Here is an 18168-nt window from a genome sequence, read left to right as displayed (position 1 = left end):
TTTTTTTTTTTTTTTTTTTTTTTTTTGTTAAAGGGTTTTCCACTAGCAGTTTCACATTATTCATGACACATTTAATCACAATAATTAATTATTAACTTTTGAGGCCAAAATTAAGATGTATTATCCTTACTAGTAATAAACGTGAAAGTTTTATCACACACGACATAAATTTTACATTAGAGTTAAAACACAGACACACCTATCAAGTCATACCAATTATAGTACGAATATAAAAAAGTCTTTTCCACATAATCTTCCTTTTTTCATAGTATCTAAATTTCATTGCCAATATATACCCAAACATTCTCCGAATATATCATCAGAAAACAAGAAAAAGAAAAAACATTTGTCTCCGAAACATATACATCAGCATACCCTATACCCTAGGTTTGCTATTATAGATGAACTACAAAAATATATGTTATTTTGCCACATATCGACCATGTAAGGTATTATTAGACGACTCTATGCCCAAACTTTTAAAAAAAATATTCTGTATTATGAAAACATTTGACTTATGTACAAAAATTATTGTTCTTCCATTACTTTGTAATGACTAGTTTTGACGAATTTTTCATATTAAACATATGTGTCTAATGAAAAAATTTTACTAATATTTTTATATTAAACCACATTTGTCATTAGCAATAGAACACACATAAATGTATCTAATAAACTAAAATTAAAAATTGTGAAAAAACATAATAGTTCTTCCAATATATACATTTTCTTTGGATTCAATTTCAAACAGAAAATTTTCACAATTTTGTTTTTTAAAAATAACTTCAGACCCTATAATATGGTATGGACTTGCTACTATATATGTGTCTAATTAACTAAACTACTATAAAAAGGAAAAAAATATTTGAGAAATAACTAAACAGCCATGTCAGAGGATGATCTTCCTTACCAAGTGAAAATCAACGGTCAAGGAGATCTTGAGACAATCGGACGGTTTGGATTTGATGATCAGATTGACTGTTTAGTGATAGCTCATTCTAAGGTGGACGCTACCACAGGAGATCTCCACACTCTGAGCTACAATGTTTTGAGGAAACCTCATCTCATGTATCTTAAATTCGACACGTGCGGGAAAAAGACACGTGACGTGGACATCACGCTCCCGGAACCAACGATGATTCATGATTTTGCGATAACCGAAAATTTTGTCGTCATACCGGATCAGCAAATGGTATTCAAATTAACCGAAATGATCCGGGGCGGGTCGCCGGTTATCTATGATAAAGAGAAAATGTCGAGATTCGAGGTTTTGTCAAAGCAAATCAGACCGGTTCGGGTATAAATTGGGTTGATGTACCGGATTGTTTCTGTTTTCATCTATGGAATGCGTGGGAAGAGAGAACCGAAGATGGAGATCCGGTTATTGTCATAATCGGGTCGTGTATGAGCCCACCCGATACAATATTCAGTGAATCTGGAGAACCGACCCGGATTGAATTAAGCGAGATCCGGTTAAACATGCGTACGAAAGAATCGAACCGGAAGGTTATTGTAACCGGGATTAATTTAGAAGCGGGTCACATAAACAAGAGTTTTGTGGGCCGGAAAAACCGGTTCGTTTACTTAGCAATAGCCGATCCTTGGCCCATGCAGTGGCATTGCAAAGGTGGATATAGAAAACGGCACCGTTTCAAAGTTTGATACCGGACCCGGACGGTTGGACACCGTTTCAAAGTTTGATACCGGACCCGGACGGTTGGATGGCGAACCGTATTTCGTACCGGAAGGAGAAGGAGAAGAAGACAAAGGGTATGTAATGGGGTTTGTGAGAGATGAAGAGAAAGATTAGTCGGAGTTCGTGGTCGTGGACGCGACTGATATGAAGCAAGTCGCGGCCGTGCGGTTGCCGGAGAGAGTACCGTAAAGTTTTCATGGAACGTTCGTCAAGGAACAAGTTTTTTAACTTAGGAGTGTATGTATATTCATAATAATGCTATCTGCTCTTTTTAGGTTTAAATTAAGTGTTGATATTTTTGATTATAAGAAAGGAGTTACATCTTCTTTATCCTCATTATTATTTATGGTATGATTCTCTAGTGTATAAAAAAATCTCTTACCGTATTAGGTTTATCGTAACGTGAAAAAAGCTTGAAGCATAGGTATACTATCATTATCATGATCATTTCAAAAATTTTAACACTTTTTTATATTACATCCAAAAAATTATACGACTATGTAACAAGTTTGGAATTCTTGGTTAATTGTCAATTAGAAGCAACCCAAAAATCAATGTCCCACCACGTGATCCAAAAGCAAAAGCATTAATGTTTTATATTCAACTCGTTTGATTGTAAATTTGTAACTATTAGCATTACGTTTGAAGTGGTCCATTTTTCCATCTAAAGTTTAACTATTTATGTAGAATGAGCATATAAATTATATAATGTGCAGCCAATACAAATTGTCACGAGAGAATCATCACTTACTAAGTGACTATAAAATCCATAAACCATGGGCCATATATTAGTTTTGTTTGAAGTGACATTTTAGTACAGTAGTTTATCAATGAAAGATTCTTCAGTCATCCGCACAAATTTCAATAATAATATGTCCATAATTGGATCATTGGAATCTAAGATAATTAATTATTGTAAGACAAATAATTGTTATTTTGGAGGAGCTATAAAGTTTTCCTCCAATAGGTCTTTAGGTGTTGATAGAAGTGATCGATATAACAAATCAATTTCGTTTTTAATATTAATTATTATGACAAGACAAATGTTTTTGGATAAAGGATAAGACAAATGTTTTTTTTTTTTTATAACCAATAAGACAAATGTTATAAGCATCTATATTGTTAAGAAAAAATAAAATGATATGTATGAAACAAAATGATGTTTGCTTTGATTTTCATGCTACTTGATCTCCTGATCTTCTTCACATGAATTTTTAGTTAGGTACTTAGGTTACTTGGATATAGGTTTTATTAGACTGAATTCGGGAATTTAATAATTAGCACATTTACATTGAGAAGATGTCTATTTGTTTTCAGTTTTTGCCTCTCTTTCAATCGCCGTCCTTACTTCTACTTGCTCATGCCCAACAAAAATTTAATTTACAATATCGAAAACAATATCCCAAAATTTATACCTACAACTTTCAGAAGTAATGCAATAGTTTACAAATATTAAATTTACCATATATATATATATATATATATATATCGTTTTACTAACATGAAATTTAAATAATTATGTATAACACATTACATATTGTCGTATTTTATGAGACTTTAGTGGTATTAAAATCCAAACTATCAGCAACAATTCATAAATGTTACATGGCGGCCGGTATATGGATTTTACATATACGAGAACACAAAAATTGAAAGAAAAACAACGTTTTATGAAATACTAAATTAGAACTAGATCAGGATTGATTCCATTTTTCGATGAGAGAAACGTCAATTTTAGAGAAAGAATACAAAATTGAATTCTTACACCGAGTAAAGCGAATGAAAATAAGGTAGACACATAAAACGACAAAAACCTGAATTTAGACGGAAAGCATGCACATAGTTGATACTCTATGAGTATCATTAACAATTTTTTAGTATTAATTTTAATATTTGTTTATTATTTGAGATTCTTTATGATACTGGTAATAAATCTGTTTCCAGTGGTGAGACCGGTATCGGTATCATTAATTAAAAAAAATTATTTAAAAAATCAAAAATAAATATATAAAAACATAATATTACAAAAGATAATATTACAATCCATAAAAACGTAGGATATACTTAAGCAAAAAAAACGTAAAATTAGAAGAAAAAAAACATTAAGGAGGGTGTATTGGACTTTGTATTTTAGGAGATTTGCTGGAATTTATAAATTTTAAATTTTTGAGAGACTTGATCAAGTTTTTAAGGGATTTAGTTATTTGTTAGAGTTTTTATATTTGAGAAGTAAAAAGATTGGTGATTTGGTGAAATTTATAATTAAATTTTGAGTGATTTTAGAAACAAAAGAAAAGGAGCAGATGAGTTTAACCAAAAACAGAAGTAAGAACACACATAAACTGCTTTTGTATACAAGAACAACATATAAGACATAAAACAACCATTTTCTATGTTTAGAGGATGCATAACATTAAAAAGTGACGACATGACATAAATAACTAGTTGTAGTCACAAAATCTACAAACATCCACTCTTTCTCTATAAACAAAACGCTTCCTGAATTACATGCAGCAAAGTTTTAATTTAACCACACATGCATTAAACCAAGAACCATGCTACTGAAAATTCTTCAGAGATTCAGCTAGAAAGAATAATGACAGTATCCATCCCAAGGGACCTTTTTGAGACCCGCCCGAAGAGATATCATGTCTCTTACCCTGTCACAAGTAAATAAAGTGCATGCAAACTTCTTAGTATATGACTTCTCTGATGAAGGTCTAAAAGAAGAGTGTTTCACCTCTCTGCAAACTCAATCTCTGTTTCACCGGGCCTTATGGTTTGAGGTTCCAAGTACCACACTTCACACACAACAGCCCATGATGTCATGAGTTACAGCAAGTGCATAATAAATGATTGTCTGCAAAAAGCATGCAACATCTTTTGTTACCAAGACAAAGAAATTCCATGTAGTCTGGGAGATAGATCATGTCATACCATTGAGAAGGTACTGGAGTTCCAAAGGCTTGAAAGATCTTCCTAAGTTGATCAATCTCAGTAGAACCCTGAGGAAAGAAACGAGAGATCTTTTTAACTAAATGTTTTGAAAAAAACAGAGATACTTTGAAACATAAAGAACGACAGGTATAGAACATTACCGGAAGAAATGGTCTACGAAGTAATAGCTCAGCAAAGATACAGCCTGCAGCCCAGACATCAACTCCTGCTCCATACTGTCGACTACCAAACATTGACAATAGACCTAATGATACCAGCAGCAGCTCTCTCAGAGTAATGACCTTGAGCTATAATCCTATCAAACAACTCACCACCAGCACACAACTCCATAACCAAATGCACAGATTGTCTATATTCATAAGCACCTTTAATCTCAACAATATTTGGTTGTCCAGACAAATACTGCATTATCTGAATCTCTCTCTCTTCACATCTTCTTTATCTTGCTTACTAATTAACTTCCTCTTAAGAATCGATTTACAAGCATAAGTGTTCCCAGTTCCAATCTATTTACACATATACGTAATCCCAAATTGACCTCGACCTAATTCTTTTCCCAAGTTGTAAGATTTCCTGATGTCTTCGAATGGTTTACCTAAAATCGTATCTGGATCTCGAACTGAGATTGGGTTTGAAGACGGCGTTGAAATCTGTTGAAGGATTGCTTGTTTCATGGGTTTGGGTGTTAGGATTTGAGGTTTACAATGCTCAGGGACTTGATTAACGACATGGGTTTGAGCTGGATTGATCGGAATTGTTCTTTCTCCGCCGTCGTTTTGAGTTTTCCGGTGTTTACTACTAACGCAACCCATTAATAAAGGAGGAGACTTTCGTTCTAGGGTTGAAGAAAGAGATGAGCTTGAAGGATGATTGAAAGAGAGAAACCCAGATCCGAAGAATTTTTTTTTGAATCAACAGAGAAGAAGAAGGAGAGGAGAGAAGAGAAGAAGCCCTTTTTTTTGTTCTTCGTCGCAACAGAGAAGAAGAAGAAGTAAATGAGTTTTGTTATTTTTTCTCTGTTTCCACGGACCAATGATGTTTCGCCACGTCGCACCAAAATGGGTATCAGAGGTATCAGTCCACTGATACGTATCAGACCCAATTGTGTTATTTAAACCATTATAAAATTATTTATGGGCTAATGATACTCAGAAAAATTCACCAGTGTACATGGTCTTATACCTTACATCATGTTTTTAGCTAACTTGTTTAGTAGTTTTTTTTGTCGCAAGATTTTTATTTTTTATTTACATTTTTAGGAACATAAGGTGGACACAACACATTGGACTTAGCCTAGCCCTGGGATTTCGGTTTTTTTTTCTGTTTTTTCGGTTCGGTTTTTTCAGCTTTTCGGTTTTTTTGAATTTTGAAAATGTTACCGAAAAAAACCGAAAAAAATTTCGGTTCGGTTAATTCGGTTTCTCGGTTATTTCGGTTTTTAATCTTAAAAACCAAAATTAACCGAAATATTTGTTTTTAAAAAAAAAAGATGATTTTTTCGGTTAATATTGGGTAATTTCGGGTTTTTTGGTTAATTTTGGATAATTTCGTTTTTTTCGGTTATGAACAAAACTGGTTTAATTTTCTGTAAACCGGTCTAATTGTAGTATATTTGGAAAAAATTGAAAAAAAAAAAAATTCGGTTAACCGAAACCGAACCAAAATAACCGAAATTTTTCGGTTAACCGAATTAAATTTAAAATCAAACCGATCGGTTTATGACCTAAAACCGAAACCGAACCGAACCACCAAAATTTCGGTTCGGTTAATTCGGTTCGGTTTTTAATCCCAGCTCTAACTTGCCCATAGAAAATGCTTACAAAAATTTAGATTACTTGAATAAAATACTAAAAATAAAAAGACTCAAACCTGCTAAACAGGAACCAAACTCAACTTGCATATGAGAAAAATTTTCGATGCGAGAAATGTCATTTTGACAAAAAGTACATAAACTGAATTATTTAACCGAGTAAAGCATATGAAAATAAGATAAACGTAGAATTCGCCAAAAACCCTAAATTCATATGGATGTCATAGTTTTAAAAATTTAGATTATAATAAGAAAATAAAAAGACTCAGGCTTCGAATGGTAACCATGCAAACCAAACCGCAATCAACGGCGGACCTATGTTCAACAAAGGTGGGTCAACTGACCCCCCTAAAATTATGAAATAGTCCTTAGTTCTAGCAATTATCACTAATTGATAACTTCATTAGTTTCTTTTTGCACCCCCTATTTAAATTGTTTTCTTATGCATCCATAATGAGTTTTTTTGCACTCATTAATTATTTTATTCATTTTATATCTAGTTACCTTGTTTAATTTGTTGTTTTCCAAAAAAAAGATCATCTACATATACATTTTTATAGTACTTTTTTGCTTTAATTCTTTTGGATCCGGGTTTGACCCGGGTTTTAGTCTATTCGGATCTTGGATTAGCAATTTAAGGGATGTTGTCTTAATTTCAAACTAATAAATAAAGCCATGTTGTCTTAATATCTTTCATATTAATGACCCTAATAAATAGCCGATTTTAATGGAAAATCGTTTTCATATTTATGCTCATAATAAATATCCAGATTTTAACAATATATACATATATTATGAAATTATAAAGAAAAAACGTATTTATTTTTTTAACAGTATATATATATATATATATATATATATATATATATTATGTTAATAAATTTGTTTAATATTTTAATAATAAGCTATGTCATTTTTCTTTTACAATAACAGATTAAATATAGGCAATTGCCCATTTAAATTGCAATAAATTTAAAATCAAAATAACAATCTATATATATATTTTTGCAGGGGTTTTTTGCTTTTAATAATTTGGATCCGGGTTTTACTCGGTTTTACTATATCCGTATCTTGGATAAGACATTTAAGGAAATCTAAAAAAAACCGTCATTAATGTAGATAATTACACATATATTTCGGTATAAGCATATTCCAAAAATCTCTCCTAAATCAAAGATGTTACGTTCAAAAATTGTTGCCAAAAATCTCTACCATTGGCTGTCATCCCAACTAATTACTCATAATTATCTTTCCTATATTTCTTTTTTTTTTCGAGATTTGCAAGAAAATTACTCAATTCCAAAAATAAAAGATTTTGAAGATATTGTTACTTGATCAGCAAGATTTTAGGAACTCACTCACCCAAAACCCTATAGTATTCTCAAAACAATATAAATACCTTTCATTAGTCTAATAAAAACTCACCAGTTTTACAGAAAATGTGAAATCGCAGACGTGATGCAATCTGTACGGACTCCGGGAAGAGCTAGGAGACAGTGGTGAACCGGGATCTAAACCTCGCCGACGATGTGAAGATGGTGACGAGGAGGAGATCGTAATTCTTTAGGTTTCGATTGGCAAAACAAGACGATCGGCGATCCAAAGCTCCACCGCCTGAAACGCAACATCGAATTGATCACACCGAATATCTTCAGATTTCGGATATGCTTTTCCGGTGGTAGCTTCAAAATACACGCCGAGAACTCCTTGATACGCTACACGGAGAGTAGATCCATGCGTTTTGCTGTAGCTTTGAAGAAACAAGGCTCAGATCGACGGAGCCGTTACTGTGACCGTTAACGACGGAGTTTGAACTTTCCGTTTCTAAGTTTTTCATTTTGGGTATATGAGAGAGTTGAATAAAAACAATTTGGGCTCTTTAGGTCTTTACAAAATTGGTAGACATGATTCTTTGTTATTGGGTTCTAATACTCTATGTGTTTATTTTTTCATTATGTGAACTAATGAAAGTTGCATACTTAATTTTTTTTTCATGGCAGTTCTAAACATATTATTTTTAATATTTGTGATTATATAACAATAATAGGTTAGTGTTAATTACATGGATCATTAAGGTTTGAATAGTGATAAAATAATTAGAAAATACAAATAAAATAACAAGGCCGGTGCAAAACTATTAATTCAGACCTTAATTATCGGATCAGTTCAAGCTTTAACCCATGTCTTTTTTCTGAAATTGCTAAAAATAAGTAATGTTCTCAAATAAATTCAAATATCAAATCTTCATAAATACATTAAATACATAAGATTTAAAATTATGGAGCAATCTTTTCTAATTAAATTCAAAAATTTCTAATTCAAAAATTTCTAATTGATATATTTAAATTTTTTGGCTTTTGTTTGCCCATTTAGCTATGGTTTTTGAGTTTTTATAAAATAGTTTTAAATATTACGGGACGAATTGTATGACACAGGTTTGGTTAGGATTGATATTAATATAAATTTAAAATATCACTAATATATCGCTATAACACATATTAAATCCTCATTTTATTATTTAAAATTTAGCATACGGTATACCGCGGGTAAAATTAGTATAAGACGGGTTAAATCAGCATCTTATTCAAAATCATACAATTGAATCTATTGTTTTTATACTACGTCTATCTATAAAATTTCAATTTTTGTAATAAAATTTCGTCTCACAGTGTATTATACATTTAAATTAAACAAAAAAATAGTATATATCTATAGAGTATCTTAAAACAAAATTTAATAAATTTTTCTAATAAAAATATAGACCCGCGGTGTACCGCGGGTTAACATCTAGTTCTTTATGTATTTTGATTAAAAAAAAATCTAAAATTTCAAAAAAATACAATTTTTATTAATACATACAGAAAATTAATTTATGTAATTTTTATCTTCTTAACAAAGTTAACAATATTGACCCCGGTAAAATATATTTCTAGGTCCCCGCAATAGTAACAAAAATTTCTACATATACATATGTATATATTTTTGATACTATTAGAATCGCAATGCACTTCTCCTGCTATTATTCTGCACGTTCCCATTTGGAGCCTCAAACCCGCTAAAGGGGAACCAGGCTCAACTTACAGATGAGATAATTTTTCGATGAGAGAAATGTCATTTTTATATAACTACATAAACTAAATTCCTTCACCGAGTAAAACATATGAAACTAAGGTAGAAACAAAAAGCGCCAAAATCCCAAAATTCATACGGATGTCATAGTTTTTTCCTGTAATTTTAAAGTTTTAAAAAAGAATTAGTTAACATAAGTCTTGTGCACAAGAAAACAACAAGTTAATAAAAGAAAACTTTAGCAAGAAGAATAAATCAATCATTTAAAGAAGAGTAAATGTTTTACTTGTACCTTACATCATGTTTTAGTTATGTTTTCAAAATTGTTTAGTGGTTTTTTATCCTAGCCGAGATCTAACGAGTCCCTACTCGAAAATGACTGAGCGACCGAAGATTCAACGCCACGAGACGCTCTCCGAGCTTAACCCTTGTTGAGCGACAAATGGAGATAACTTTGTTTGACAAATTCACCAGCCTATTTACATCTAAAAACAAACGCGGACGAAACTTTTTATCACACCATTACGACGTTTCGACGTCATCAAAGATGAAGGGATCTTGCCTCACCAGGCCAGAAACTTCGATGGAACACTTCTCAGAGGAAAAATTTGCCATCCTCGGAGCAACTTCATCACCTCAGGGGAGATGATCATCCCGAGTTTAATCGCATCAAAAAGCTCCACAACCTCCGCCAGCCGTTCAATGACGTATGTCTTTAGAAAACCCGATCGATTAAAACCTCTTTTATTTGTTTCATCTCTTTTTTATATACTTTTATTACCATTTTTGCAGGTATAACATTTTTTAATATAATTAGCAATAATGTTTTAGGGATGGGATTACCCATTGTAACATCACAACTTCGTACTAAGAAAAAGAACCTAAAACCTAGTACAATTGCACCTTGCCAACATGCACATGCTACGAAATCCTCTAATCAATATATACATATACACATGCAAAATGCTTCACACCATTTATTGTTTGCACAAAATCTAACAGTAGTTAATGTTTACTCATGCCTAACTGTATTTGTCAGCTTTTAGTAGTATAGCCATTAGTCTACGTAGAATTTTGTGTACGTAGAATTTGCTTCGTAAAAATTAACTCTTGTCTTTTATCTTCTCGCTTACATTACATGTGCCTTCATCACCACTACTTTGCAGATTCTTCAGAAATCATTTTTTTGTTTGTTTTAAACTTCAGAAATTGTTTGTCTTCAAAATGATGTATGATGATTGTTTAACGAAACAAAATTCCTAGCAAATATTTGAAATATCTTATCAATAATGGAAATAAAACTCTATATTTATTTAATTTTCATGTTGAGATTTTCTTTTGGGCAAAACATTCTTGATTTTATTAATTTATACTAAGTACAAAGTTTAAATAAACATCAATCTCATGGTTGGAAACATCAAAGATAGTTACTAGCATTTTTACAAACGAATGGTAGAGAAAATAGATACGATAATTCGACGAAAAGTCCATACATCGAAAATAAGAACATGATAGTAACTTACCACAAGCGAGAGAATGGTGAGTAGAAAACAATTTCACAAATACTTAAGAAAATTGTTGATTGGTCACATATAATTTGTTTTAAGGTGTATGTGTGATGGAAAAAAAAAACCAGATTTATATTTTAATAACTGGATAATTTATTGATCCAATATCTAATTTCAATCATTCAATGTATATAGTAAAATAATATCTCAGTTCAATCAATATTTCGACAACAACACAAACGATCCTTACCATGTTCTGGCATACATAAAGCATTCTTATAAGGTGGTTTGCCTCCACATTTCTCGAAACAATCTTCTCTTCTCGTACAAGGTGTAAACGGGATATGAGTATAACTTCCACAAAAGTCTCTGCGGACTTTTATCTCACGAGTGGCTTGCACATTGTTAATAAGAAGAAAACATACAACAATGAGAAGAACAAAACATTTAATTTTCGACATCATTTTTTGATGAGTTTTCTACTTTATAAGTTAATATGTAATTTTTTTGTGGGTGAGAACTAATCATGGTTGCTTTATATAGTTTTATTTTTTTTTTCTTTTTTCTGATGTTTTGGTTTTAGCTTGTATAGTTAGAAAATCTAAGATAATTATAAAATTGTTTTAGCTTTTTAAAAGTACATAGATAATTGTTAGAGATAAGTACATGCACTTGTAAAGTACATGAATATAAATATATATATATACACCTTTATGCACACCAACAGAAATATATGTTAGAATTAAGTAGATGTATATCATCATCAGTTATACATGCACATGTTAATTAGTGGTAATTACATGTATATTATCAATAAAGCACACATATACACTTATAAACATAAATATGTATATATAGCATTACATGTAGTGTTTCCAAACATTAGTCAAATATCAGATCTTATTGCTTTGACATATTTCATCCACTTATTTATTTTTGATTAAATTTAATAAAAATACAAAAGACAATGAATTTTCAATTACACATATAGTAAAGTATGTAATTCAGAAGTAAGAATAAGAATTGTGAATAGATAGGATTAACCACCTTGTCATACATATGCTTTATTAAGTATAGCAATACAGAACTATATATTTAAAACTCATTAAAAATATAATAAAACAATATCTTTAAAAATCACAAAACTTTAAACAATATCTTAGTCCAAATAATTTACTTGTCAACCATGTGGGAGAGCTTTGGGTAAAAGGAGATGCATCCCCTAATAAATAAAATTAAAGACATATTTCTCTCCCCTCCATATAAACAAGTTTAAATCGAAATAAAAATCAATTTATGTTAATTTATAAACAATGGACATTAACATGAAAATTATAGGGAAAGTTTTACAATAAGACATTTTTACAAAGTTTGTGTTCAAAATAATACACTTATAGGTTATGACACACATTTTATGTTTTTGTAAAATTTTTTGGACAGATTTACCTTTTTTGAAGAAAGGGCATGGTTATGTTAGGAAAATTTAGGAAAATTTTGCCAACAAATAGATGCATGCATTTTGTTGGACAAATTTAGCTTTTTTGCCCTTTTGTATATATTTTTTTCTTTCTTCCCTTTTTATATATCTCCCTTTTTTTCCTATCAATCACTCTTTTATCATATTAGTTAATAAATATTATATATACTAAATGCATATTCTACGCATTGCACAGAATTTTACAATTAAATTATTAACAATATAATTTGTTGAATATAAATATAATCATTTGAATTTTTCAAGATAAATATATGTATATAAAACATGTATCATATGAATTTTTAAATATTATTTTTGAAAATTTTAAATAGTTGTTATCATTATTTTGGTAAATGTTTTGCTTTTACTTCCACTTATAAACAATACATAACATTACATATATTTATTATAACTTATTTTTTTTTATTGTAGTTTTCACATCTTGCATTTTGTATTACAAATAAACAAATTAATGTTTTTCGATCACAAATAGCATTATAATATTTTTTCTTGTAATCTTTGACAATAACATTATTTCAAATGATATATATATATATATTTAATTGTATTCTTCTAATAAATATTTTTTTTAAGATTGTTTAATTGCGCTTAAAAATGTTTTACATAAAAATATCATATTTTTTGTTTTCACAACAGTTACACACAATCAACACTATGGAATTACTTTTGGAAGTGATTTTTAAGTTCCAATGAATTCTTAAAAATATCATAGTTCGATTGACGAATAACAATAGAATAAAATGAACAAGTAAAAAAAAAATTATTAGTAGACATACGAGTCAAAATAATAACTTGTTTACTAAAAAAATAAACTCCGTATCTGATTTTTATTAATATGAGAGAGAAAAAATAAGAAACAGTTCGTGGGGTTTGCAAAAAATGGAATTGATTTTTAAGCGCAATTAAACAATCAACAAAAAAATGGAAGTTGTTATAGACCGCATGGTCGGACGGACTCCATAACCGTGGCCCATACACATGTTCTAGAAGGTCCGGCCCAACGGTACGGCCCATCACGAGAAGACAAGAGGAGGTCTAAGTATTAGTGGTTCATGGGCCTTATATTCCTAGTCCAATTAGGATTGTAACCTCCTCATGTGTGTATATATAAGTTGTAACCTCCATTCATAATCAATAATAAGAACAAGAATTCACAAGTTCTATAACACGTTATCAGCACGACTTGCTCTTAACGAAATCTAAGAACCCTAACCCTAAATCGCAAAAGCCTCCACGCCGCCGACCACCGCCGCCCAACCCTAACTCGCAACCGCCGGCCGTTTGCTTCCTCCCTTGCTCGGCGATCTCCTCTTAGCCACCAACGCTTGTGATCAAGTCGAAAACTGAGGTCTTTAGCTCCCAGTTCTATTCCGTACAACCCCTTAAGGTGAAAGGTAAAAACGAAACCCTAAAATCTAAAGACCAACCATCGAACTTGAAACTAGAGACAGAGGAACCATAAAACGAACCTTTGATTGATAAGCGATTGTTGTTGCTTGTGAGATCCGATTGCTTGACTTGTTTAGGTTGCTAGAAAGTTGTTATTGCTTAATCCAAACTCGCCAAATCGAAAACACTTTAATCTAGAATCCAAAACCTTAAAAGCTAAGAAACCTAAAATCTAAATCGGATCAAATCCGAAATCCCTAAATAAAATCGGATTGGTTGAGGTTGTTAGGATTGTTTAGATTGATTGTTTATGATTGGTTTCATGCTAAAATTATTAGAAATCTAAAACCTAAAATCGCATGAACCCTAGAAAGCCTAGAAAAGGAATAATCCCATTGTGAATGGGAAAATCCTAAAAACCCTAAATTCCTATTCTAAATAGGAAAATTCTAAAATACCTAATACTAATGAAATACGTGAGTAGCCACAATTTATAAATTCATCAAACCCTTTGATCATTGGCCATGGTTCTATACTTGCATATATTAAAAAGAACTCATTTCAGAAAAACGAATGACTTAAAAAATTAACACAAGTTAAAATCAAGTATGAATAGATAAACAAAACTGAAGCAAATGAGTTCAAAGTTTAAACCAATTGTTAAAAAAAAATTGCATCAGAAACTGTCGCTTGATCAAGAAGAACGACGGTGTGCAATATCTTCATGTCTTCTCTCACGATAAGTAAACCGCAGGAGACGAACATTACCATTGTGAGTTGTGACGATCTGCAACCTCAGTCGTCATCCGAAGCACCTCACGGAACATTGGCGTCGTAACCTCGGTTGTGGTTTTCCTTAGCCAAGTCCCTGAACTGACAGATGGCAGTGCGCTCGTCAAACCATCCTTGTTGGTACTCGAAATGCATGAAAGAGTGACGAATCCTGAGTAGCGTGGTGTGATGGTGGTCAGGGCCAGGCATGTTGGGGCGTGGAGTGATGCAGAAGACGAGGTGGGTGAGTCTGAACTCGGGAAGACCCCATTCTTGTATAGCCCTCATTTGTCCCTTTCTCCTCAGCTGAGAGACTATTACCATTGAACCCACCCGATATTTAAATTCAACTTCATTTTTTTCTCTTAGAGGGCAGCACTACGAATGGGAAATAACACATTCAGAAATGGATGTATATACATTCTTCATCTCAGAGTTTAAGTTTCTCAGCACTTGCAATATGTGAGCATGCTCATGGTGGTTCAAATCCTCCATGAGAAAAGTTCTAAGCTGTCCATTCATCTCAATCACACTCTGGCCTGGTACTTTCTCCATGGCCCCATTTCTCATTAATTTCCTCACTTTGGCCACTTCCGTCCACTTTCTCGCAGTTGCAAAAAAGTTACAAACCAGCGTTTGGATCCCGGTGCTATCTGGATTCAGCTGGAGAATCTTATTAGCCGCGATGTCCCCGACTGATAAATTCCTGTGATTGATGCATCCTGAGAGAAGAGCAACCCAGATGGGTAAAGCATTGTCGAGTTTGGCCGAGTTTATCATGTCAAGAGCTTCTTCGACTCTCCCTGCACGTGCGAGGAGATCGATCAAACAAACGTAGTGTTTTTCGCTCGGTTGAATATTATATTTGTTTATCATGACGCTGAACCAATGTTGGCCTTGTTCTACGAGACCCGAGTGGCTAAGAGCAGAGAGAAGGGATGCAAACGTGGCGTGGTCTGGTTCTATGTTAGTTTCCGTCATTTTGAGGAACATTGATACAACTTCTTAACCGTTTCCATGGATTACATAACAAGATATCATTGTGTTCCAACAAACCAAGTCTTTCCTTCCTACATGTTCAAAGATTACTCTCGAACTTGAAAGAGCGCCGCATTTTGAGTACATGTCCATCAGTGCAGTCGCGGTTATTCGATCAAGAACGTGCCTTTTCAAAATGTAACAATGTACCGATATACCAGTCGTTAATGACCCAACTTGCGAACACGCCACAAGTACTCCAACAAGAGTCGCTAAATCCAGTTGAAACCCAAGGCTCTGCATCTCTAATACTGCTTCAAAAGCATAATTGGCTAATCCATTTTGAGCAAATCCAGAGATCAACGACCCCCACGTGACCGCTGTTTTAAACATCATCCTACTAAACATCCTGAAAGCAACCTCTATAAACCCAACCTTAGCATACATATCAACCAAGCTGGTTTCAACTACAGTATTCATAGGAAGACCTGTTCTAATCAAATACCCGTGAACCGAACGGCCCATTTTCGGATCCCCGAGATCACCAGAAGCTTGTAAGAGACCCAACATCACAACCCTATCCCTACCAAATCCTTCATTTTGCATTTCTCTGTAAAACTCAACAGCCTTCATTGACTTACCACCTTGTGCAAATCCTGTCACCATTGTTGTCCAGCAAATAACATCTCTTTTCGTCATCTTTCTAAACAAAACCTCAGCTTCATTCATTTTCCCACACTTCATATACAGATTCAAGACAGATGAACAAACAAAGACATCATTTTTATACCCAAATTCAACTGCTTTACTCCATACAGCTTCTCCTTTCTCTAAAGCCATACCACTCAAACACGCTTTGATCGTTATAGTGAACGTTGAGCTATCTGGTTTAACCCTTTCAGATATCATCTGATCATAAAGTTTCAAAACCTCATTCGGGTTGTTTCCACGAGAATAAACCACAATCATGGAGTTATAAACAGAAACACTTCTCTGAGGCAATTGGTCGAACACCTTACGTGCATAAGAGATCTCCCCGATTCGTCCATATAAAGCAACGAGATCGCGACTAATGGAGCTTCCATTTAGTAAATTACCGGAAGTAATTACGAAAGCGTGAACCTGAGCAATGTGCCGCTTGTAATTACTAGCAGATAGCAAAAATTTGAGACGTCTCGGACACAAGAGAGTCCGATGTAACATGCAGAAAATGTTGTCTGTTACCTTCCAAACCAAACCGAATATTTCAGACCAATTTGAACAAAATGAAGTCAACGCTTCGAATTTAAAAACTCTCTCTCTCGCGTTGGTTCAGAATTCAGATGTGTGGATTTTTGATTTAGCAAACCGGAACGCACCGGCCGGTTTAGGCATTTATACGAGAACCGAAGTAACTAATTTGTTAAGAGAATAAGACTTTGGTATATATGAGTTGCATTCAAATTTTTCTTTGCAAACTCGTAAACAAACAAAATTGAATTCAACCAATTATGCAATAGATGCGTACATTTATATTATTGATCTTGTGCAAACCATCATATAATATTTTAATCATACACATTTTAACATTTATATTCTCAGCTGTGATATGAACTCTTTATAACTTATTCAATAACATGAAAGATTTAAACTAATTCTAGCTATTGTCAAATTTCCATTTTCTTGATGATATGGATAGGTAACATTATGATTACAATTCAATCCCTATTTCGGTATTCCCATTCTCCGAGAGTGAGAAGTATTGAATAACAGAATACTGCCAATATCATAGCATTAGTGAATTTGATACGTTTTTTTGTGCTAAAAATGTACGTTTTTTTATACTTGAAATTGTCGGGAGGGAAGCGGATGGGGGCCGGCGATGCGTCCCGGTCGGATGCGGAACGGAGCAATCCGGTCCGCCAATCGATTTGGGGCGTGGACCGACGCGGATTACGGCGGCCCCCTACCTCCGGCTGAGCCGTTTCCAGGGTGGGCAGGCTGTTAAACAGAAAAGATAACTCTTCCCGAACGTTCAATTGACCCAAAAACATCAATCGTTCCCCGACTCCTCCGAAATATTCGGCTGAGAAGTGAGTTTCCACCAAAATTTCTTCAGCAACTTGGTCTCCAATCAACCTACAAAGACGGTCAACAAACTCAGATGCCAAAAGCCAATAGAGATTTTGAGTTTGAGTAAGTTTGCAAAAGTCAATGTTTCATCACGAATGGTACTCAAATTCTTCGCTCTCCTCCTTTTGGCCACCCAGTCCTTAGCGCCACTAAGTTTCTCAATATTTGTCATCTTTTCGGTTCGAATATATTCCTTTGAAGCTTCATCTCTGTCTCTGATATGGTGTCTCTCTTCTCTTGAGTACCGGAGCCTTGGAAGCACACATCTTTTGCTTGCTGGGAAGAACAGGGAAGGTGAGGAAAGAACAGGGGTTGGTGGGAAGAAGAGGGGGAAGAAGAGGGAAGGTCTAAGAACATAAAGCATCATCGTTCCGCCGTT

The 18168-nt window shown here is 33.2% G+C and overlaps 2 protein-coding genes and 1 pseudogene across 3 annotated transcripts; 1 reads left to right on the top strand and 2 right to left on the bottom strand.

Moving 5' to 3' along the window:
- Positions 1-453: 453 nt before the first annotated feature.
- LOC9299863 lies at positions 454-1903 on the top strand (annotated as a pseudogene).
- A 2201-nt stretch (positions 1904-4104) lies between these two features.
- On the bottom strand, positions 4105-5617 carry LOC9299862 (cyclin-dependent kinase 7). 2 transcript variants are annotated; one of them, XR_002331319.1, is made up of 4 exons: positions 4795-5617; positions 4634-4701; positions 4437-4556; positions 4105-4356 (listed from the first exon to the last, which is right to left on the bottom strand). XR_002331319.1 is itself a non-coding variant. In XM_021022440.1 (4 exons), the coding sequence occupies exons 1-3, from the start codon at positions 5464-5466 to the stop codon at positions 4522-4524; spliced, it is 501 nt and encodes a 166-aa protein (XP_020878099.1). In that variant the 5' UTR covers positions 5467-5617; the 3' UTR covers positions 4105-4356; positions 4437-4521. The 2 variants fall into 2 exon arrangements, 1 of the variants encoding a protein (XP_020878099.1); XM_021022440.1 differs by having other exon boundaries at positions 4437-4701; positions 4795-4898; positions 5250-5617.
- An 8870-nt stretch (positions 5618-14487) lies between these two features.
- On the bottom strand, positions 14488-17051 carry LOC9299858 (putative pentatricopeptide repeat-containing protein At3g25060, mitochondrial). Its single transcript, XM_021032882.1, is given in 2 exon segments — positions 14488-16975; positions 17036-17051. Coding segments are annotated over 2 exon segments (1914 nt in total). The 3' UTR covers positions 14488-15077.
- Positions 17052-18168: the final 1117 nt, after the last annotated feature.

Source organism: Arabidopsis lyrata, assembly GCF_000004255.2.
Source record: "Arabidopsis lyrata subsp. lyrata unplaced genomic scaffold ARALYscaffold_8, whole genome shotgun sequence".
Taxonomy (NCBI): Eukaryota; Viridiplantae; Streptophyta; class Magnoliopsida; order Brassicales; family Brassicaceae; genus Arabidopsis; species Arabidopsis lyrata.
Note: the sequence above shows the minus strand (reverse complement) of the source record. Positions and strands in the feature narration are given on the sequence as shown.